General features: G+C 34.0%; 1 protein-coding gene across 1 annotated transcript; it reads left to right on the plus strand.

The window, feature by feature from the left end:
- Window positions 1-4,505: 4,505 nt before the first annotated feature.
- On the plus strand, window positions 4,506-6,036 carry LOC131637566 (uncharacterized). Its single transcript, XM_058908165.1, has 7 exons — window positions 4,506-4,643; window positions 4,727-4,807; window positions 5,046-5,164; window positions 5,243-5,370; window positions 5,458-5,548; window positions 5,625-5,781; window positions 5,872-6,036. Exons 1-7 carry the CDS (start codon window positions 4,506-4,508, stop codon window positions 6,034-6,036), a joined length of 879 nt encoding a protein of 292 aa, XP_058764148.1.
- Window positions 6,037-25,984: the final 19,948 nt, after the last annotated feature.

Below are 25,984 nucleotides of genomic sequence, written 5' to 3' on the forward strand. Positions count from 1 at the left end.
CTAACTTTACCCTAATCTCTTTAGGAACAATATCAACTCAAAAGTTAATATAAAAATGGTGCGTTTACAAAGATTCTTCTATGAAAGTAGATTACACAAATGAAATAAAATGAATATCACAAAAGCTTTAAGAGCAAGTTTATGAACAAAAGTTCATTGCTTTACAGGTTTTCTCACAAAGATGAAATATTTAAGATATTGTGCAAACATTCGCATGAGAGTAGTATCGAGAGTTATTCTTAAAATTCTTGTTTTCCATGCTTCTAAGTCTTCTTTATATAGGCATAGAAAGAGACGTTGGAGGATAGAATAGGAATTTTAGAATTCTAGCTGTATTCTTGCATAACGGTCAGTGAGAGTGGTAGACAAAATGGTACCATAGTATTGTCCTTACACCATAAAATCAGTGTAGTGGAAAGAATATTTGATCTTGTACCATGTACTATTCACTCACGTAAAACCTTTTTGATCTTATCCTCTATTCTTCAGAAGCTTCAGAATGCGTGTTCATGAAGCATATTTAGAAGGATCAAAAGCTGAAAGAGAGTTTTTAGAACCTTGTCTTCAGAACTTGTTTTCCATAACCTTGTCTTTAGAGTGTTGAGAACTTGGTCTCAGAACCTTAAAACTTGGAAGCCCACAATCTTTAGAGCTTGAAAACTTTAGATGCTCTTGTATCAGAGTCATAGTCAGAAGCTTTTAGACAAATGTTCTTCAGAACTGTTGTTTAGTAGCATTCCAAAACTTGGCTTATAATTTGTAAAGTGCACTTGTATCTCTCCAGAGTCAGAGTGTGTTGATTCCAAAAACTGATGATGTCACACATCTTACTATTAGAATCAAAACATGTTAGCAAAAGCTACACACTAGACAAAAACCATTAGGATACAAAATTGTTCTCTAAGAAACAATGTATTGTTATCATCAAAACTAAAGGTCAGATGCAAAATCAAATCTTGTTCTCACAAACACTTATATCAAGTCAATTTGGTTAGCGGAAAAACTGTCCTTAAACGTTTAGGACAATGTCTTAATGAACAACCTAAACATTTATTTTGAGGCCTTCCAATTGATTAGAGCATGATGCAAATTGATTGGCACATTAATTTTGGGCCAAGAAAGTTTCCTTTTATGTGCCGACCTCTAGCCTATAAATAAAGGTCATTCCCTTCACATTTTTACATTCAAAAACACGATCCTTCATACCTCAATTCTCACTCTCTCTCTAAAAATTATTTTCTTTACTTTCTCTCCCTTGAATTTAGCCGTAGCGCTTCGAGAAAGTGCTTTTGTTTGGTGAGGCATTTGTTGTCATTCTGAGAAGGGTTTTGTTGTGAATTTACCAAGGAGTATTTTCTGTTGGTTGAATAATTTATCCATAAGAGGTTGTTTGTTTGGGTTAAAAGCTTAACCAGTTAAAAGCTTTGGTTTGGGGATTTAGATTCTAAGTCGTCGTTTCAGTTTGTAAGCCTAGCCTAGACAAAAGGTTACTTTGGTTAGAGATCAACCTGATTCAAAATCTCAAATTAGTTTGTGGTTATTTTGATAAAAATCTTGATCCGGTTTGTAAGCTAAGCTTGTCAAAAGCTTTCTTTGGTTAGAGATAAGCTTGGTTTAAAAGCTAAGTGGTCCGTGGTTAGCCTGGTCAAAACCTCTGTTCAGTTCACGAGTTGAGCCCTATTCAAAAGCTCAAATTGGTTTGAGACAAGCCTGTGGAAAATTTCGGTTTAACTTGGGGACTAGTCGCTTTAAATTGTTGTTTGGAATGAAGACAAACTACTTCATTCCGCTGTTTGGAAGGAAGACTATCTGCATCTCTTAGATGTTTACTGCTTGGTTAGAAATTAGCATGAAACCTCATTTTTTCTAATATAAAGGAGTTCGAGAGTTCAACCTACTGAAAGCTTTTAAGAAATATTAGATACTTTCAAAATCAAATATTGGGGAGAGAATTAGGTCACTTCATTTCGACCGAACCGTTATAATTCTTAGTGTTAGGGATGGCAAGCAGACCCAAACCTGCGGGGCCCACCTGCACCCGAATCCAAGTCAACGGGTGAAAGTTCGAGTTGACTGAGTTTGGGTTCGGGTTTGGGTGTCACCCGATATTTCAGGTGCGAGTTTGGATAGTATGAAACCCGCACCCAAAACCCGAAATCACACCCGTTTATATATATATATATATATATATATATATATATATATATATATATATATATATATATATATATATATATATATATATATATATTATGGAAATATGTAGGAAAATTATATTTTATGCATTTTGCTGTGGGTTCGGGTTTGGGTGAAAAAATCTGAACACAACGAGTGTGGGCGTGAGTGTTATTTTACCACGCAAACAACTTTTGGGTTCGGGTACTAATTTCAAGTGCGGGTTTTGGTAGTGCATAACCCGCATCCGACCCGTTGTCATTCCTACTTAGTATTACTTCTATTATCCTTAACCTTTTTATTTATCTTTCCATTGCTAATTTATTAAAATATTCTTAAACTATGAAATTAATTGAATTTTTTTAAATTATTATTTTTCTAAAACACACAATTCATCTTCTTTTTATATTTATATGACAGTTACATGTTTAACAACGTGTTAGATAATATTAAGATATTATCATGGATCTGACATGTAATAGGTTTGAGATTAAAAAATTATTGCAATTTTTTTTTGGCTTTATACCACTGGTTTAGTCCGGTTCGGGGGTGAGTTCTGGCATCAAGTGGTTCCATCCCCTTCAGGTTGCGGGGGATCGAATTGTGGTTCTCCTTACCAAATCCAGCACCAATCACCACTGGACCAACTAACGATTGGTATTATTGCAATTTTTACTACTGGTGTAAAAGTCCTTGAATTTTTTACTTGAAATTATTGCAATTTTTACTATTGTAAAAGTCTTTGAATTTTTTAACTTGAAATAACTTGTTGTATTTGAGAAAGTACACCTTGTATTCATATAATTCCATTACTTATAAAAAGAGCCAACAAACATTTATCTTTTCTTATAAAAACTCAATAGTTGAATTTTGAGGTGCATGAAACCCTCTTTCCTTAAAAACATATAGGGAAAGTGATTAACTGATATATGAAAGTTAATTTTTTTAAATTTTTTTTGTCAAAGTATTCATTTAGGAGAAATTCAAATTTCATATTAATTAAAGATAGAACCTAAAAAAATAATTTATATAGAATAATACTCTTTTTTTTAGTTGATTTCGTAAGAATTACTTAAATCAAAATCTAATTCTATTAATAGCAATTAATTGTATAAATAAGAGAGGAGTCTTGCAAGAAAATCTCTAATTCTATTAATATGATTATGATCTTTAATATATGATTATGATTCATGATCTTGTATGATGTAATATGTTAGTTGATCAAGAAGATGAAAAACATGATTATTTTTATTTCAAACACACTCAGTTAATCAAATTCTAAATTAGTTAATTACAAGCCTTATCGACTAAACAAGAAATTCCACACGTACTGGCAACAATAGTATGATATCACTAAAAGTCGAATCCTAAACTTATAATTTAAGTTAACCTTTTAAGTATGAAAGCTCATAGCATGATATATCAAATTAAACAGTTGAATTGATTAAGACAGCAGTGATTGATTATGATTTTGATATTTTCCTTCTCCAACGATTTCCTACCCCGACAAAGTATGGTGGTGGTCGCTCATATTAAAGAAACAAAATTACACGCTCTTCCTTTGTTTTTTCTTTCTATTTATTACTTTTTTGCTTGGTCAAGCCAACTTCAAAGCAGCTCAAATTTCAAACTCTTCGATTTATTTCTCACTCTCTCACGTATGTACTGTAATTATTATTATTATTATTATTATTATTATTATTATTATTATTATTATTATTATTATTATTATTATTATTATTATTATTATTATTATTATTATTATTATTATTATTATTATTATTATTATTATTATTATTATTATTATTATTATTATTATTATTGTGATTACTACTACTACTATTATTATTATTATTATTATTATTATTATTATTATTATTATTATTATTATCATCAGCAGTGATGGAGCAAGAAATTTTAGACAGTCTGAGTAAAAACTTTACACCATTGATTATTCATCTGTTTTAATTTTTACACCATATCTATCATATAAGAAAAGTCTACCATTTGAGACTTTCTTAGGCTATCCACATCAGCATCTGTTCCATGGTTAATCCACATCAGCTTTGGCGGTTAATACTGAATTTTTGATCCTTCATCTGCATGGTGGGCTGCGGCAGTTATTGCTGTGGGAGTTTACCCTCCCAGCTTCTCATGCTGTTGCAGTTATGTAAGGTCCATTATTGTGTGCCTATCCACGTTCCAAACTGCACAATTGTAGTAATTACCTGTTTAAATGGCTTGCCTATTTATCAGTGATTTCATTCTTCTCTTTCCATGCTTGCTAACTTCTGCGATTATCATTCAGTGCTGTGTGAATTTGCATTATCATGTCAAGGCCTGTTGAGAGAATAGCAGAGATCAATGATGGAAAAGAGCTTTGGAAGATTGTTGTTAGGATTCACCACAGATGGAATGTTGTCTCCAACAACAAGGAACATTTTGAAATGATCTTTGTTGACAAATTGGTGATTACCCTGTTTATGTTTCAGTATGTTTATCATTTACCTATGTTTGTATAGTTTGAATCATTTTTTGGTTTCTGCCGCAGGGAGATGATATTCATGATGTTGTTCCAGCACCGCATGTGTCGGTGTTCACCGAAAAATGCTTATTAGGGCATACTTATACTGTATCTAATTTTAAGGTGGTGCCTTATGTTCTGGCGTTCAGGGCATCGGGACACAAATATATGATAAAGTTTACTGCTGGAACGTCTGTTCTTGATGAAGACAAACATGAGATACCCCTGAAATCAATTTTATTTACAAGTTTTTCCGACATCATAACAGGGAGGTTTGACAAACATGTTCTGATTCGTGAGTATGGTTTTTGGCTGTTTTATTATCTCATGTTTTGATGCATTTTAGCCGTGTGAAATTAATAAAGTTATTTCAGATGTCGTTGGAATGGTGGATAGTATTGGTTATGCACAGACTGAGTCGGGTGCAAAGAAGCAGCAAATTAGCATGATGTTGCGTGACCACAGGTTTGTTTTTTTTATACATTAGACTGCCTGATATATGAATCATGTTATATATCTTAATGTGTTGTGATCATGGTTTAGCAACAACATGTTGAACTGTACTCTGTGGGAATCATACGCGGATCAGTTCATCAAGTTTAACAAAGTTAGGGTTGCTGCATCGCTCCCTACAGTTGTGTTGCTTCAGTATGCCAAAGTGAAGGAAGAAGGTTATTCCATGACTTATTTTTTAAATTAATACTAAAACTACAAAATCTGTGATAAATATATTGACAAGGTATAATTTGAATTTGCAGGAAAGTATCCTCTGTCTGTGACAAACACCTACAATGTGACCCTTTTATGTGTTGATGCTGATTTTCCTGTCATGAAAGACTTTATTGATAGGTATGTTGATAGTGTCATCCATTTTGTGCAATTATTTTTTTCATGTATGAATTTGATAATGATCCATGCTCTGCAGAATGCCTGAGGAGAGCAGGGTAACCCTGTCTGAACAACTTGGAGGGAATTCCCAATATTCCTCCCAAAGTTCTGAAAATCAACAGCTCACCCCTGTGCAAAAATTGTTCTCAAAGGCTGTTGTTTTGCCTATTGCTGAGATTATTCAACTTACGGATGTATGTCTTTCTATTTTCCTATATTATCATAATTATAAGCTCATTGTTTAATGCGTCACATGTTTCTGATTTTGGCGGCTATTTGTCCAGGTTACATTTTGTGCTACTGTCGCTACAACAAAATTATTAGTAGCATCTCTGTTTGGATGGTACTATCGTGCCTGTCATATGTGTCAATCTATAGCGCGTGGGGACAGCCCCCCCTTTGAGTGTGAAGCTGGTCATGAAACCATGGCTGAAGTCCTTAGGTTTTAGTTGTTCTCCCCTAATAGATGTTGTTTCTGTCATGTTTGTGATGTTTCTATGTTGTCGGCTTTTTTAACGGAACGACTTCTTATGATGTTCAGGTATAAGATTGAGATTGAGGTTACTCACGGGGGCAAAAGCTGCAATTTTGTCTTCTGGAACAGAGAATGTGAAATGCTGTTGGGTTTATCTGCATCGCAACTTCGTAACACTATGATTCAGGTTATATTTATATTGTGCAGACGAATTAGAATGTACTTTCCAATACTCTGTGTACACTAATATGGCCAGTTGTTTAAATAGGCTGGAATTACTGATCCATTGGACTTTCCGTTAGCACTTGATCAGTTGTTGAAGTTGGAAATGGCTATGAAGGTTAAGTGGCATCCACGCTGGAAGAACTGTTCCGTCGTTATGATTATAAAAAATGATCCTATTATCCAGCAACTTAAGGAAAAATGGGGAACAGACGAGGTCAGCTCTAATAAACTGCCATTTGTTTTATAAAAGAGGACTTCATATTATAACAATTTTTTGCCTGATTTTGTTTTTCTTTGGTAAATTCTCAAGGAACCTATTCCAATCCAAACTGTCGTACCTGAGACTCTGGAGGTAGAAATTTTTTAAACTGTGTATGCATTTTTTTACTTTTCCTGTGATTATATTATATTGAAAACTGTGTTTAACAATATATAGATTAAAGAGAGTGTTGATGAGGCTAAAACAGATGCCAATGAAGACTGTGAATTGGTTACAGTAAGTCTCACTGCAACACACTTACCTACTTACATTTATATCAGTATTCCTAACACTTACCTACTTACATTTATATCAATATTCCTAACTAATAGTCTTCATCGTGGCATTGCAGGACCTGGAAATTACATCTGAGCTCAAGCCTGATGCTGTCACACCTGGTGGTAAGAGGCATCTTCCTGCTGCATCAAGTGAATCCATTGATTTGGACGGATTACATGATGGAGAACTGTCATCAAACAAGCTGAAGAAGATAATTAAAATGGAGAAGATTGATTAGATCTATTTTTATTTCGTGTGTGTTTTGCTTAGGTGTTTGTTATAAAAACTGAATGTTAGTTTCCTTTGCTTTTAATCATTTGTGTGATTTCATTTTCTGTAATAATTAGTGCATGAATACTGGCTATGTGCTTCTGTTATGTTCAATTTGATTTAAGAATTATCAATGGTTTGTGTGGCTTATTATATTCAAATGATTCAAATTCAACTACATATTATATATACTATTATTAATTATTTTGATTCTTTTTGATCATATATCAAACATTCCATTTTAACTATACCTCTTATAACGGGGTGCTGTTTTTTTATTATTTCGACGATATAAACCTTACAATAGAAAGTACGAAATTGACCGTAATATACTAATGAATATTCTACTGAATGTAGTTACAATAATGATGTCGCAAAGAACGGTTTGTTTGACTATGTTAACTATCAATAAATAATTTTATGTCTGATCTTAGTACAATGTTGATACAATATTATGGGACAGATTTCATTTTAACTAACAGCATATCAGAGCGGATTAATAGAATATAATAGGAGAACTTAAAAAATTTGTCCCGAAAACGATTATATATTAGATCTTCTAATGGTCACAATATTACTGTATTCCCATTTTGGATAAAGTGCTTACAAAATAACATGTAGCAGAATATATATAACACAATGTACCAAAATAACATTCCCAACATATAATATAACCATTAAAATTCAGGTATAGTACACGGTTTGCAAATAGCAGCAGTTTCTTCATTGTCTTTCAACCTTCACATAGATATACGGAGAGAATCGCAGCATACTCCACACTATTGTATCCCCATTACGCAGGTTAAGAGATTTGGCGAATTCGTACCATCCCAGGGCCATGTACTTTTCATATGGCTGGGGTATTCCTTTTCTGTTAGCTTTGTGAACCTGACAGGTAACAATGTTCTTCGTCCTCACATCCAGCAGGTTGATTTCATCTTGAAAGCGACGGAGGCATCTTTTGGCGATTTCCTTAGGGAATACAGGAAATAAGGTAACTATTAACAATATATACTATTTACATTTTCAATGGACATGATGCTCATATTCAAATATCTCCTTACCATTACATTCTGCTGTGTAGATTTAGCATTTGTAACATGGGTGTTCCAGAAAAAATTTTGAGCCCCTGTAGAACTGTCTACAGTAATGTCTGTACCCACCTTTGCTTTTTTCACCAATTTACCCTTTTGTTTCTTACCCTCTTTTGATCCACTTGGTTCACCAACTTCAGAAACTTTGTTTTCATTTATGTCAATGTCTGTTGATTCCTCTTTTATCTTTATAGGTCCTGCATTGGGATTGCTTTTAACACTTGCGCTATTTTGTGTGACAATATCAACATTCGACACAACACGACCAGGGGTGACATTGCGCTGTTTATTCATGCGTTTTCTTTCCACCTTAGGATCGTACCCTGTTTCCTTTACCAATTCTTCTATGATTTCCATTGCCTGATCATCGCTGTTCCAACATCAAATATGGATTAAAAACAAATCGCATATGAAGCATTCTTTACTAAGCAATAGTCATATACCGAGCGACGACGGGATATACAATCCAACAATAAAAAACAACAATAGTCATTCAGTCACATTTGATTTCTTGACAAATACCACACATAATACAACATTAAGCTATATTGATACTACACCCATCACTAAATGCTGTTAACTGTTATTACCACACTACCATATTTTGTATACCAATATACCCTATTTTGTACGGCAAAGCAAAGGTGAAATAAAATTATCTACTCATACCTGAAATCATTTTCATCATCAGAGGGAATCCGCACAGAAGGACCACCGTGTGAAGATGCCATTGTCGAAACCCTAACCGCAGGCAGTTGCAATGCTAAACTTCTATTCAGTGCAATAGGAAACAAGTACTTGGTACATGCAGAAAGTGGGTTAACTGTTCAGTTTCTATTTACTTATAATATTAGTTTTGACTTAAAGTCTTTTTAAAATAGTAACACATCCATCAAATAAAATATTATAAATAACCTGTATAGATTAAATTAAATACATTTAACACACACAACATTTATAAGGGAGGGATAAGTGGTAATTTAAATCTATAACCATCATTCTATTCATATTCAGTTCCAACTTCATATATATTCAAGTATGAAAGAAAAATTAAAATCAACACTGCATTCATGACATTTGAACCCACCAATTCCTCTTCAATTAGAAACTGTAAACTTTTAGTATTCAAAACCATGAAGTAGCATGCTATACATCTCATATTGTGTGCATAAATCTATACAAATCAATCTTATTTGTAGTATTATTATTCATCCTACTTTTGTGTTTGTGATGGAAACAGATGTTGTTAAAAACACTGCTCCTCAAACATCCATTGCAAGAAAGAGGAGAAAGCTTATTCTTAAAGCAAAGAGGGATTATCGAAACTGGGTCAGATCAAGCAACCTCACTTCCCATTTAAATCATAATTTTACATCCTCTGTAACATATGAAACCACTATTGAAACGGCTATGGCTAGAAAGAGAAGGAAAATAATCTTGGATAACAGAAAAAGATTGAGAAATTTGTTCAATACTGAAGTTAGTAGGGTTCAAAATACAAACAACATTGTTAGTCAAAGTCAGAACATGGATCATGCATCTACTTCAAATTATAATATGTCAAGTCAGTCCATGGATCATCCATCTACCTCAAATCATAATATGTCTGTTGAATCTCATTATCAAGACAATGATGACTCCAACTCTGACAATAATTTAAATTCTTCTAATAGTTCCGACTCTGACGAAGATTCAGACCCGACACAATTACAGGAGGCCCATTTTCAAGGTATTTCCATATCATACACTGATAACCAAATGATGTACACTTCTTCTGTTAATAGACATATTCAGTATTGTGCTTTCTTCTTTCAGAATATTACGATATTGGCGACCAAAGTTATGAATGCGCACACTGCCAAGCATGTATGTGGTACCAAGAAAAAGTGAATAGACACAAAATTACAGCAACTCCTCGCTTTTATCGTTGTTGCCGTGGAGGAAAAATTGTTCTTCCGTTCCTTGAACAACCTCCACAGGTGTTGCAAGATCTTCTATTTAATAAAACATATTCAGATAGTAAAAACTACCAGGCTAACATACGAACATACAACGCAATGTTCTCATTCACTTCCCCTGGAATGAAGTTCGACACAACATACTCTAAAAGAGGAGGACCCCCTACTTTGAGACTGCAGGGTCAGACCTGTCATCGAATTGGTACACTGCTGCCAGAAACAGGGCAACCTCCGCAATATGCTCAATTATACATCTATGACACGGACAATGAAGTTGAACACAGAATAAAATGTTTCAAGTAAGCATGCTCAGACATAATTACACAATTGTTTTATAAAAATATTTTGTTAAACTATTTATTCATGGCTGCGAAAAATAAACAGGGACAACAAAGGCATCGAGCGACCGGTTGTCAAAAAGCTCAAGATGATGTTAGATGAGCACAATGTTCATGCCAAAGCTTTTAGAATGGCAAGGGATGTTTTAAGGAAAAATTCTTTCACAGATTTAAAACTCAAGCTTATTTCTGATAGATCCAAAGATGGCCGTGTTTACAACAAACCTACTGTCTCAGAAGTGGCTGCACTCATTGTGGGAGACATTGATTCTGCTGATAAAAGGGACATCTTAATTCAGCGCCGCAATGGTGGTTTGCAACGAATAGATGAATTTCACCCAACATATTTGGCTTATCAGTATCCTCTTATATTTCCTTATGGGGAAGATGGTTACAGGAAAAATATAATGCACAGATATCGCCATGAAACTGAGGTCACTAGGAGAAACCGTCAAAGCATTAAGGATTGGTTTTCTTACCGGTTACAACAACGTCGCAAAGAGGCAAAAACACTACTTTACTCAAGACGCCTGTTTCAACAATTCTTAGTCGACGACTATGCTATGATGGAATCCGAACGACTGAATTGGTTGAGAGATAATCAATCGAAATTAAGAGTGGGAAAATATAATAATTTGGCCGCTCAAACTGATGGCGATACAAGAAATGAACACCAAAAGCGAGGAAAACGAGTTGTTCTGCCATCAACATTTGTTGGTAGCAAGAGATATATGGATCAACTATATTTTGACGGTATGGCCATTTCAAGTCGATTGGGATTCCCTGATTTATTTGTTACTTTTACCTGCAACCCAAATTGGCCTGAAATTAAAAGAGCATTGTCAGGCACAGGTCTACAACCCCATGATAGGCCAGATATCATTTCTAAAGTTTTCAAAATAAAGTTTGATACCCTCATGGATGATATTACAAAACACCATGTCGTTGGAAAAGTGATTGCATGTAAATTGTTTCATTTAATTATACTACTTTTCAATCATGTGTCTGCGTAGTACCAAAATATTACATCAAACTAACTTTCAATTTAATAGATATGTACACCATTGAATTCCAAAAGTGCGGATTGCCACATGCTCACATCTTGATATTCCTACACCCTCAGAGCAAATACCCAACACCATCTGACATAGACAAGATCATTTCTGTTGAAATTCCCGACCCGACTGTTCATCCCAATTTATACAAATTGGTTAAGGCACATATGATGCATGGTGTAACGCCCCAGATTGCTTTCAGGATGATCGACTGACCCCACAAACCAACACGGGTCTTTTCAGCATGTTTTGACCTCACTCACACGCTTTCCGGGAAACTTCCCAGAAGGTCACCCATCCCAATACTACTCCAAGTCAAGCACGCTTAACTGTGGAGTTCTTATGGAATGGGCTACCGAAAAGAAGATGCATCTTGTTGATATAGGTAGTACCCAACAATCCTTATAAGCTTTCCTTCAACCATGCAGTCCCATACCTGCACAGCCTCAGAATCCCTCTCATTCTGATGTGGCGACCACCATTGCCCACTTCGGCCTCAGGTGTTCCATGCGGTGTAACCACCCCCGCCTTCTTCGGCCTCGAGTGTTACATGCCCACCAGCTTCCGCATGGTTCGTCCTCGAACCACATCGTACTGGGAGAGGTCTGGCTCTGATACCATTTGTAACGCCCCAGACTGCTTTCAGGATGATCGACTGACCCCACAAACCAACACGGGTCTTTTCAGCATGTTTTGACCTCACTCACACGCTTTCCGGGAAACTTCCCAGAAGGTCACCCATCCCAATACTACACCAAGTCAAGCACGCTTAACTGTGGAGTTCTTATGGAATGGGCTACCGAAAAGAAGATGCATCTTGTTGATATAGGTAGTACCCAACAATCCTTATAAGCTTTCCTTCAACCATGCAGTCCCATACCTGCACAACCTCAGAATCCCTCTCATTCCGATGTGGCGACCACCATTGCCCACTTCGGCCTCAGGTGTTCCATGCGGTGTAACCACCCCCCGCCTTCTTCGGCCTCGAGTGTTACACATGGACCCTGTGGCCTTGCGCGCATGACCTCATAATGTATGAAGAATGGACGATGTTCTAAATACTATCCCAAAAAGTTTATTGAACACACTATTGTTGATGCAGAGGGATATCAACTGTATAGGAGAAGATCAAAAACCTTCACTATTGAAAAAAATGGTATCACCTTGGGCAACAGACATGTGGTTCCATATAACACCAGATTTCTTATGAAATACCAGGCACATATAAACATGGAATGGTGTAATCAGAGTACTTCCATAAAATATCTTTTCAAATATATCAATAAAGGCTATGACAGAATAACAGCAGCAGTTTCAACAAATAGCAATCAACCTGTTGATGAAATCCAACAATATCTCGACTGCAGGTATGTCTCTCCCAGTGAAGCATGCTGGCGCATTTACTCTTACAATATTCATGGCAGAAAACCAGCTGTGGAACGTATGTTCTATCATTTGGTTGGGGAGAAACCTATATACTATACAGATTATGCACGCATGGAAAATGTGCTGGAAACTGCAAGTGTAACTGAATCAATGTTTACTGCATGGCTGGTGGCAAATGCTAAATATGAAGAGGCACAAACATTAACTTATGGTCAATTTGTCTCAAAGTTTGTTTATCACAAAAAACAGAGAGAATGGAAACCGCGGAAAAAAGGCTTCACCATTGGACGTCTCATATGGGTTCCGCCAACAACTGGTGAACTGTTTTACCTGCGCATGATGTTGACGGTGGCAAAAGGACCAACAACATATGAGGAAATCAGGACCGTGGATAACATTCAGTATGATACATTCAGAGATGCATGCTTTGCAATGGGATTTTTTGAAGACGACAAAGAATACATAGCTGCTATAAAGGAGGCAAGTCATTGGGGGACTGGTCATTTTCTTCGAAAACTGTTTGTTATCATGCTTTTGTCTGGTGCTATTAATCGCCCTGCACATGTTTGGGAACAAACTTGGCTCCTATTATATGATGGTGTCTTACATACACAAAGAGCATTGGCTGCAAATCCAGGTTTGTTAGACATAATAAAATAGCAAACAAAACAATTTCTTAATAACAACCTACAGATGACTTACCAACAGTATTATAACTCAATTTCTCATATCAATGCAGAATTGGTCCTCACACAAGAAGAGTTACAAAATTTGACTTTAATAGAAATTGAGAAACTGCTTCAAGCAAATAGAAGGACACTAAAGGATTTTAGTCCTATTCCATATCCGGATGCTTATGTTCTTGAACAGTTGGGAAACAGGCTCATATATGATGAGCGTAATTATGATACAGCATCAATGAACTCAGAATTTCAAAATCTGTTTGCTGCTCTTACAGGTAACTATTGCGTCAATTAAATTCATTTTATTTTACGCTTTGAAATTCTATAAATAAATTATTTTAACACCGTTCTACCATCAATATTATGTTCCTAAGATGAGCAAAGAGGTATTTATGAAAAAATCATCCATGCTGTGGAGTCTCAGAAACCTGCCGTTTTCTTCCTTCATGGTTATGGTGGTACCGGAAAAACATATATGTGGAGAACACTCGCAGCTGCTTTAAGATCAAAACACGATATATGTTTAACTATTGCAACTAGCGGTATAGCATCATTGTTACTTCCAGGAGGTAGAACTGCACATTCAAAGTTCAGGATACCGGTGCCAACTATGGACAATTCTACTTGCAAGGTTGAATTCAACGATGATGTTGCAGACATGTTACGACAGACAAAGCTTATAATACGGGATGAGGCACCAATGGCGCATAAGTATGCAATAGAATCGCTTGACAGAACTTTGAAAGATGTTATGAGTGCAGACAAAAATTCAACTGATGTATTCGGTGGAAAGGTTGTTGTTTTCGGGGGCGATTTCAGACAGATTTTACCTGTCGTCCCCAGAGGCAGTCGTTCCGATATTGTACACTGTGCCATAAATGCATCTTACATATGGCATTCAGTTGAGGTATTAACATTGACAAGAAACATGCGGCTACAAACAGGATCAACACAGACTGACAAAAATGAGATAACATAGTTTTCAGATTGGCTTTTAAGAATAGGAGAGGGCCGAATATCTGAGCCTAATGACGGCACCGCCGAAATCAACATACCACCTGATATTCTGATAACAGAATTCGATGATCCAATTGTGGCCATTGTCAATACCACATACCCTGATTTCATAAATAATTTCCAATGTGTTGATTACCTTAAAAGTCGAGCGATACTTGCCTCTACACTGGAGATTGTTGATCAGATCAATGACCATATACTTAACTTGATGCCAGGTTAAGCAACAAAAATATATAATTTAATGGATTATATTAATCTAATTTTTGCTTTTACTAATTCTGTTCAGTCAACAATGCAGGAGAGATTCGTGACTACTACAGCGCAAATTCAGTTGACAAGTCTGAGATTCATGACCCAGCAGTAGTTGATATCCTCACGCTAGAATTTCTAAGTTCCCTCCAAACATCAGGGTTGCCAAACCATCACTTAAAACTAAAGGTTGGGACACCTATAATGCTCATGAGAAATATAGATCATGCTGAAGGTTTGTGTAACGGCACAAGGCTGTGTATAACAAAGATAGCAGCCCATGTACTCGAGGCTTCAATAATGGGTGGTAAAGGTTTGGGAAATTTGGTTTACATACCTCGAATGGACATGTCACCATCCCAATCACCATGGCCATTCAAACTGAATAGGAGACAGTTCCCTATTATAGTTTCCTATTCTATGACAATCAACAAATCACAGGGACAGTCATTGGATAACGTTGGTTTGTACTTACCGAAAGATGTATTCACACATGGCCAGATTTATGTCGCATTGTCAAGAGTAACAACAAAAAAGGGAATCAAAATACTGATACATGATGAAGAAAAGAAATTCAGGGAGAAAACTACAAATGTTGTGTATAAAGAAGTTTTTAACAATGTCTAAGTTTTAAAAATTAATCACAGTAAATCTGTAACAGCGGTAATATATATTACTAACGGCATATTAGTATTGCAAGTAACAGCAGTAATATATATTACTAACAGCATATTAGCAATGCAAGTAACAGAAATAATATATATATAGCATAACATCTAAATACCAAAATCTTATATATTAATATAAAGGTGGACCTAAGTCCACCAGAGAATTACAAAAAGTTAAAGAGTTAGATACTTAGAACAAACTTTTACATCATTTTCAATTTTTCAACATTGTTACAAGTATCTCCTTGCTGATGGGATCCTTAACGCTGAAGCCCATAGAGTCTCCATCAAGCAGGCACCTTTCCTTGGCAAATTTGTACCAACCACGCCCTAAGAACATCTGACCCTTTTCGGTATGATGAACTTCACATTCATACCTGACTTCCCTTTCCCAGTCAACCAAATCTACAAACCTTGCTCCATGGAGCCAGCGACTTGCCACAACATGCTCAGGAATTTCCTGCAATATTGATATAAAACAACATTAGATAATCCCATTAACTGATAGGGAAAGACAATAAGCTTAAAACGAATAATAACTTACAAGAAGACATGACTGAGCCATCTTCCCGTTGGCCACATCTTGCTTCCAGATACAATATTGTAACTTAGCAGGCTGCTCTGCATGGCAACTAAAATCCTCAACAACCGGTTCATGGCATCTGGAACATTATACAAACAAACAACATGGTCAATAAATAAATGTGTTATCAAACATTCTAAATTCAAGCATAAAACGTATACTCAACATAAGCTAATTTAAACATACACAGAGTTATCAGAAGTGACAGCTTTCCCCACAGCCATTTGGTTCATCGAGTTTTCTTCGCCTGCATGCAACCATATATAACTTTTAAATTCAAAATGTAACAGAGCAAACTTTCAAATGATATGTTTACCTTTACCTCTCATTGCTTGATCAACTCTTCCTTCCATCTTTTCAGAAATTCGCAGCTTACACTATTGGTTCCAGAGTAATGATGAATGCTTCAGTTTTTAGTGCCTTCAAACTTCCTACACATTACTTATATAACACTCTAAATGGACTCTTCACATACCTGCAACTTTTCCACCGTCCAATAGAATTCAATGCAATTGTTCAATTAGTCTTCTTTGCATTTACATCACTTCAAAACAGTTTTCGTTTTATTTATATTCCTCACGAAAAACATTAACTGCCCATAACCCAATTGATCTTTCACATCCCAATATAATATAACACATTACAACTATTTTATAACCATTTAATATTATCGTACTACTCTTTAACATATACTATTAAATTGAATTTTCAACTATTCATATGTCCATTGTTGTGTGTTCACCATTTAGATTTAATAGCCTACCATCTACAGGAGCCATACCCCTACTTATACCAACAATAATGAAATTAGGTACCCTATTCTGATCAAGTTTGATAGATATCCTGTTCAATACTTATAATAAACAATACTTAATTTTAAAACAGAATGGTAATCAATTTTGCATAAAATCCATGGCAGATTTGGCACATTCCCTGAAACTTACAACCAAAATTGATAATATTTAATTTAAAACCATACATAGTGCCATAATTGTTAATCTTGGTTCACATCCACCATTACAAAAAAAAACAAAACGATAAATCCCATACAAACCAAACTGCTAAAAAACGGCCCTATACATCCACCACAAACATTGCCTAACCAACAGCTCTACCAACGATCACCACTGCGCTCCACTGTTACCATAATATCTAACACTGGCGGGTAATAAATCACAAAGTGCACTTTATCACCTTCTTTCAATTCAGCTGCCCTTACATAGTCAAACCATTCTCCATACAAATAAGTTTCATTTTTTTTGGCCTCTTCTTCACATTGCACTCATATGGGTACCCGTTGTCTACATCATTGAGGGTAATCTCTGACATTCCAGCAAGCCCACATTTCTCTACTATTTCTGCAGGAATATGCTGCACTCATTGACATACAATATCAGTTACATTACTTCTGTGTATAACACCATTGTGCCAACAACTATAGACTTTGAACACTGCTTACCATAACATTTGAGCAAAACTTCTTTACATCATGAACTTCACGAGTCCAGTACGCTTCTTCGAACTCTTCCTGTATAGGACTCATTTCCCTGAAATTAAGACCACATTTACAGCACAATGCCAACACAACAACATCAATATACCTATAACTATAATATATTCCCTATCACTTATAAATAAACTTTACCTCTCACTATCAGAAGATATCATTATGTATTCATTCCCATCTCCATCATCCCTTCAACACAATAACATACAAACTATTTATTAAACTAAGTTGTAACTCATTATTCCGGAAAGACATTCAATTTTGTGGAGGTTAAATGGAATTCAATACAAAAAAAAAAATTAAACTATAAGATTACCCTTTATTTTCAACAACCCTGGCAGCCTCTACAGAAACTTTACCGGCATCTTCGACACGATTCAATCTTTCATGTGCTTTCTTCCATTCCTCCATAACATCCTCATTCTCATGTGACCCACTCAGTATCCTCTCAACTGTGAGCCGCTTCCATGGAGTTTGCAACTCCAACCGATCGGGTGAACTGGAATCAAAACAACATTGCGACCTCTAAATGGATGAATATCTTATGATAAACTCTGCAAACAACATAAACAGTAACACATGCACATACCTTCTTGGCTGCGACATTTTGTTCTTCACACTTATCACCCAACCCTGCGTTTCTTACACCAACAATGCCAAAGACAGACTCTTTGATTGCCAACACGTTGAAGAGTTATGAATCCAATGTTACTTTAATTTTAAATGCCAACGTTATGTAACAATAACAATAATAGGATTCTCTTGTGGGCCTATTAACATATTAGGTCTAACAATAAAAATAGGTTTTCTGCACCAAGGCTAAACATCTAAGGCCCAATAAACTTTAATGTCCTATTAACTTAGATATATTAACCAACTATAAGGTCCAACATGTATTTTTAACCTATTTAAAATATTTTACCTTATTATATGAACTTACACATATATATTCATTTTCCCTATTTTATTAAAGTGCCCTAAAACCCAATGCGCAAGACAGACGGGTACCCGTGCGAACGCACGGGTAAGACACTAGTTTTTACTAATTTTGCCCCTAATTTTGTCCCTGATTTTGTCTAAAAATCAGGTATTAAATTAGGGAAAGTACAAAGAAAATAGGGATTGACTCCGGGTGCGTGGCCGGGCTCGCTAGGCCTTGGACCCACCACCACTTATTATTATTATTATTATTATTATTATTATTATTATTATTATTATTATTATTATTATTATTATTATTATTATCCAGATACGCTTTTTTTAATACACGCTCTGTTTGACAAGTCCTATTTTGAGCTTATAACTTATAGCTTATAAGCTCGTATGATAATAAAAGATTTGTTTGGTAGTAGTCTTTTCATCATAAGTTTATAGCTTATTTTACTAACTTATAGCTTGTTTTTCAGACGCTATTTTAAATAGTGTTTTAGCTTATATCTTATAGCTTATCATATTTTCTTCTATTATTACCCTTATAAATTTTAATTATTATATATATATATATATATATATATATATATATAATTATTAATTAACAAATATCTATTTATGTCATTTTGCATTTATCAGTTAGTTAAAATGTTAATTTTACCAAACACTTTAATTAACTCATCAATTATCAATCATCAATCATCAGCCATCAACTATAAGTTATCAGCCATCAGCCATCAGTCATCAGTCATAAGCTATAAGCTAATAACTATTAGTTAGCTTATCGCCCAACCACCAATTTTACCAAACAAAGTCAAACGCATAAAAATATTAATGAGATTTGTTTTGTTTAATTTTAATTTAAAATATTTCTGGGATAAATATACTTACATGTGTATTGCAAAATTAAAATATATAATTTAAAACTCTCTCTCTCTCTCTCTCTATCATTATAATAAAACTATATGAGTATAAAACCGGTCGAACCGGATCATTCAATATCTAAAAAAAGTATAACTAGCACTTAAAAGTTGATCCATTAACAACATAATCTATAAATAAGGCTCTTAAAAATCACAAATTCAGAAGTTGTGTATTAGGTGCTGAAAATACTAATAATCCATATAATTTAAGGCTCTTAAAAAGCACAAATATACAACACTTAAAAATCACAATTTTAGTTCAAATTTAAACATAAGTATTACACATAACAAAGTAGTACAAATTACAAAGATCAAATTGCAACATAAACTAATTAAGTACTTTAGAATAAAAACACTCAAATATCTATTAAATTTAGTTCCAAGGAGGTAAAATTATCTCAATGTTTGGATCTCCTTCAATATCAAAATCATCTCCCACAAAATCAATCGCATTTGCAACATCTACAAGTTTGACTCAAAATCCGAATAGCCAGTTTTTGCAAATTAGGCGCTTCGGTTCCATAAGTATCCCACCATTGATCTAGAATAATGCATGTGAAAAAATTACAAAACATTTTAAAATACATGTCAATGACATTGTACAAAAATACATAAAAGTTATCATATAATTTTACCTGGCAAAACTTCATCTCGGTTTTGTACAGCTGTTGTCCTTCCATAACTACCTTCACAATTTTGAATGAAGTCATCTTAGCAGTTAATTTAGATCGCAAGTCCTTTCTATCATAAGCATACTTTTCAATGACATCCAAAAGGCCTTGAGTGGTGGACTTGTTTTTTTTCATATTCTGGATTGAATCTACAAGATGGATTTAACCAATAACCAGCCGCATGAAGATTTTAGCGAAGTTGTGCATCCCAACGGTTATCCAAGATCTTCAAATAAGGCTCTACTGTCAACTTATTTCTTCTAAACCTCTTCTCAATCTCCTCTATTGCTTTATACATAGCTCGGTAGAGATATCCCATAGCCGGTTTATCTTCACTATCAACAATGCGCAACACACGTACAAGAGGTTCTGTAATTTTCACTATGTCAGCACATTTAGACCAAAATCTTGAGTCTAAGACTTGTTCCACAAATTGCTTTGCCTTGACATCTTTGGAATAAGTTGTGGTTGTCCACTCTCTGGATGTTACCATGGCTCTTAGTGCATCTTTATGAAATAAAGGTCTAAATTTTATGATTTCTTACGAATAAAGGTCTAGAGAATTTGTCTATATATATAAGTACATATAATATAAATATGTGTAATTTAATCTCACATATTATTAATTAAAAAGTAATTTTTTTATAATTTATTGTCTTTCACATTAAAAAATTAATAGTATACTTGTAAACATAATCTAAAGACCTACACCATAATTGCAAATAAAAAATTAAATATCAACTATTATAAAAAATATAATTTTATTTCTAATATACGCGTGCGTCGGCGATCTAGTTTTAATAACTATTTACTTCAGTCTAGAATATCAAAATATATTACCTCTTCACCAAAAACAAAAATTAATGCATAGGAATGGAAATAGATCCGGTGGGTTTACAGGGACCTATAACCTAACCAATTTAAGGCTAAGATAGACCAGGTGTATTTAATAAAAAGGTTAGAATTAAGTTTTTCAAAGATTTAATTAAATAGGTCATACTTAGACTATTAAAAAATTCTATCAAACCTTATAAGTTAATTTATATTTTCATAAATATTAAAAATAAGCTAAATAAGTTGGCCTATATCTACATATATTAGAAATAAGACTAAATAGACTGACCTATATATGCATAAATATTAGAAAAAAAGTTAAATAGATCGGCCTATATAGATCGGCCTAATGATCTAGTCTATTTCCTCCCCTACTCATGCCCATAAATTAGTCATAAATACATTTGATCTTTGTCATGATTTTAATATGACATTATCCGTTTTATCCTAAAAAATGAAAGGAAAACAAATAGATACCCAAAAAAATGAAATTAGAGATAAATATAGGAGAAATGAATAATTATTGTATATAATAGTTTTTTTAAGCATAATTTTTAAATAAAGTATGATCACAGTGATGATGCAATGCAATTCATTTTTATTAAATGATATTGCTATGATTCCACACTTTCATTTGCCATGTCGTCATGATATCAGTTCATTCACTCCTTTGAAAAATTTACTTCTCTTTCTGATTTTACAGGATAATAGTATAGGTTTTGACTGGACATATATATGAAGAAGAAAAATGAAAACCAATATATCTAGAGAAGGAGAGAAGAAAGATAAAACTTGTAAGTTGTTTTTTACACTGGGTAATGAAAAACAAACTGCAAGTTTTAAGTATTTAAAAGTAAAAAAAATAAAAAAAAAATCAAGCTGCAACCTTCTGTTTTATAAAACCGTGCTCTAGTTGTATTTAAAAAATTCATTGAAAAATACAGTTATTTTAATAGAAGTTGGGGGTAATTAAAGAATAAATTAAGGCCTGACTAAAATCTTTTATTTCCTTTGGGTGTGTTTGTTTCATAATTAATTAATTATTTTATTATTATTATTATTATTATTATTATTATTATTATTAAATCTCAATAATAATTCTTATTCTAATCATATTAAATCATCTAATTTTTTAATCAATTAAATCAAATAAATAATTACAATTAATTATATTTATTTAATTTTGCAACTTCTAAATCAAAGGCACTACCCTCTACTCTAAAGATACATACTTTCCGATACCACAATCATCATATAACATCAAAGCAAATTCATCCAATAAATCAACAAAACATCAAAATAACACTAAATCATTGAATAGCGAAAACCGGGGTGTTACAATAATTCCCGGATTAATATTTTCAAATGTTTTGTTGCTTGCCCTATACAGCTTCAACAAAATGGCGTCGTTGCCGGGGATGATTTTGTTTAGGATTGCATCGCAATAGTTCTTGTGGTTTTGAGCTTTGTATATATCGTATATATTGTTTATATTCACTTGTATATTTTCACCTGTACATGTTTACTTGTATATGTTACACATAAGTATACTTTTGTTGGTGAATGTTGGTGAAATGAGTTGAACTCGGATTAGCTCTTTAATTATAAATCTTCAATTTTTAACCTGTGTATCCAACATTCACCAACTTTTCCTTTTTGTATGATAATAGTTGTATTTGTTCATACTTGTATATTTGTGTTTTTCGTTTATGTTCGTGCAAATGTAGTATATATTTGTACTTGTAACGTTTGTTAAGTGTTTCGGTTAGGACACTTTCTTTAGGTTTGTGCGGTAAGACATTACCATGACATGACGAGAGGAAGCTACTTTCCAAGCACCAAAACAATAAAGGCGTTGAGCTAACGACGTAAAACAAACGCTTGTTGGGAGGCACCCCAACAGTTATAAATTTTGGTTATTTTCCTATTTATGAGGTATTTAGGTGAAGTGGGGAATGCTGGAACACCATATTCTGTTCTGATTTTTCTAGTTTTTTCTATCATCGCTTAGCGAGTGCAGAAAAATTCAGTTTTCTTTGCTTGTGTCAGTGAATTCACTTGGCCACCCTTTTTCCCACTCTCACCAAGGCTAATTATTAGTAGATAAGAGTTTTGTTTTTCTAATTCTTTTGTTGGTTGTTTGGACTCAAATTATGGTCCGGTAATCGAAATTTTTTGAGGTGATTTTCTAAAGCTTGAGTGTTTCAACTTGCGGATGTATGGTAGGATATTACTTTTGAAGTTGTATCATTCATGGTATTCATTTATCGCTTTCTATAACATAACATGTTTAGGAAAATTTTCATTTGTACAATTACCATGTCATTCATTCATTTGCGTTACTTGCTTGTTGATTGAATCACTTTAGTTCCCAAACCGTAAATGTGAGGAAGCTTTCCATTGTTCATATATGCTGGAGGCCACAATCTTTTTTTAACTGGATTTTATTAATCTTAATGTTTTGTTTATGTTAATTTTATGAAAGCATGAAAAGGATCAAGGCATTTTGTTTCATTTTGAGCACAATCATCTAAGCCAAATAGTCAATTCACCTTGTGAGTGTGTGATCATTTGTTACCCCTTTGAGATTTTTGTCAACATCCATGTTATTTCTTGAACTTCTATGCTTGCATTTAGTTCACTTATTTTTGTATGGATGTTGATTCTTTTTTTCTTGAGCCCTCAATTTTGTGTTGTTGTATGAATTTTTGTCTTGCCTTAGAAAGTATGAAGTATTCATATTATGATGTGGTTGAATTCAAGTTGGGGAGATAAATGATTATGTACTTATTTGGTTGTTGCTACGAGGTTGGAAAGAAAAAGAAAAGAAAAGAAAACAATTTGTGAAAAAGAAAGAAAAAGAAAAAAAATGTGAAATTTTTTTGAAAAACAAAAAGAAAAGATAAGCCAATAATTGTGCTAATAAGTATTGTGATTGGTTTGATAAACTTGTGGTTAAGGAAGAAGTTTAATCAAGATTTTGTTTTTGAATCTTTGGTGGATTGATCACTCCTTTAGGTTTAGGCAAGTTTTTTGTTTCGATTAACTTTAGGATTTATCCCTTGTTTGTTAACCAAGCCACACTGCAACCATGAAAAGCCCTTGTGATTCTTGATTTTGTATTTTCAATATGATATTTTTGTATGAATGCATAATTTAATATTTTGTTTGCAAGATTGTTGAATGAGTGTTAAAATTCCTTCACCTTTGTGTGTTCTTCATTCATTGATGAATTTTTGTTAGGCGTGATTCATGATGCGAGCTTGTATTGTTTTAGAATGTTCTGTATGATTTTTGTATTTAGGATTTGTTTCGTTTACATGTTGTCGTTGTAGTATAGTGGTAAATATTTACTTTGTTTGTAGGTTTTGGTGTTGAGCCATACATTTATTTTTGGTTTTCGAAATTTGTTGATTCACGATTCTTTGGTTTATTACTTTTGATTCTTTGATTTATTTGACATTATTTGAGGATAAACAATGTTTCAAGTTGGGGAGAGTTTGATAAGTGGCAAAATGCCGTTATTTTAAGTATATATTCTATTCTTTTGGTAGTTATAATAAAATCCCAACTTTTATGTAAATATGTGCATAATTAAATTTTGATTCGTTTTGTGTATCCTTTGATAGCTTTTCCTTTGTTTTATAAGTATTGATGCATATTCGAGCCTCGAGGAATAAAGTGTCGAAAGTACGGCTTCGAATACACAATTTTGGAGCTAAATAAGGCAAATTCTATAGAAGCTCGCTTAGCCAAGCTGTAGCGCGCTAGGAGCTTCACAAATACATGCGCAATGTTTTCCAAAGCTCGCTTAGCGAAGTCATCTCGTTAAGCGAGATCCATTTTACTGTACTAGATATTTTAGGAATAAGTATAGCTCGCTTAGCCAGCCTAGCTTGCTTAGCGAGCTTGTGCAGATTTCTCTTTATAATCTTTCATTTGAGACATTTCTAGGTTATGGTTTTGGGAAAGTTTTTGTGTCCCAACTCCATCAATTCTATTTTTAGGATGGATTAGCTTAGGAAACAACACTGGGTCGTGCATTTGGATGATCGGAGGTGGATTGCTCATCAACCGGAGCTGACAACCCGCGAGATATTCAGTTTATATCTTATCCTCTTTGTGTATTTCCTTTGTGTTGGGTTTTTTTGTATATTTACTCGAATCTTATGTATATTTATCGCTCATGGCGTTGTATAAAATGTGCTTTATAAATCGTTATTGTTTTCTTCTCTTATCCTTTTGCATTTATGTTTGGGATTTGTGTTGCTTTAGAGATAAACCTCACGGATCCTGATTAGGGATGGATATCTGTTATTTTCTAAACTCTAGATATGTATTTAGAGTTGACAATCAATTGTGTGTCGAATCTTAATGCTTCCGTGTTCGAGTTGCGCTCGAGAGATCGCTGACGCGAGAATACAGATGTTCTCGCGGCTTTGTGTTAGAGATAACCTTGGTTGTGATTGGTCTTGTAGGTGCTTCATAGATGAACACTGATGTGAGAGACACATGATGGTAATGACGAGTATTGTAGGTTGAGTGCAACTGATCGATATGTTTAAGTTTGTGACGTGAGAGTATATTTGCATGCCTAATAAGTTATTCTCTCATAAGAATGTAATTATATATATTTTTTGGTTTTCTACGTTGCGAGGGTTTTAACCTAGAGCAACATATTAATTTAGTTAGGGGCAAAACCCTTGCATTTAACCCCTAGAAAAATAGAGTTTTTCTGGTAGTGAGTTAACTTAATTCACTTCAGAACAAACTGTGCTTAAAGTAAAACTCTAAATTCTTCCGCCTTATCCTAATCTCTTAGAACTCCATCATATTTTTACAAAACTCCAACAAAAATTCTCCAACTAGTATGAATCAAGAAAAGTTGTCACGAAGCTTTGCTAGATGAAACAAGTAGCTCATTTCTTTGTCTTCATATTCTACGAATCTTTTCAAGTAAATGTACGTATGTGAAACATTTTATGAGTTATGA

Source organism: Vicia villosa, unplaced genomic scaffold (genome assembly GCF_029867415.1).
Source record: "Vicia villosa cultivar HV-30 ecotype Madison, WI unplaced genomic scaffold, Vvil1.0 ctg.002029F_1_1, whole genome shotgun sequence".
NCBI lineage: Eukaryota > Viridiplantae > Streptophyta > Magnoliopsida > Fabales > Fabaceae > Vicia > Vicia villosa.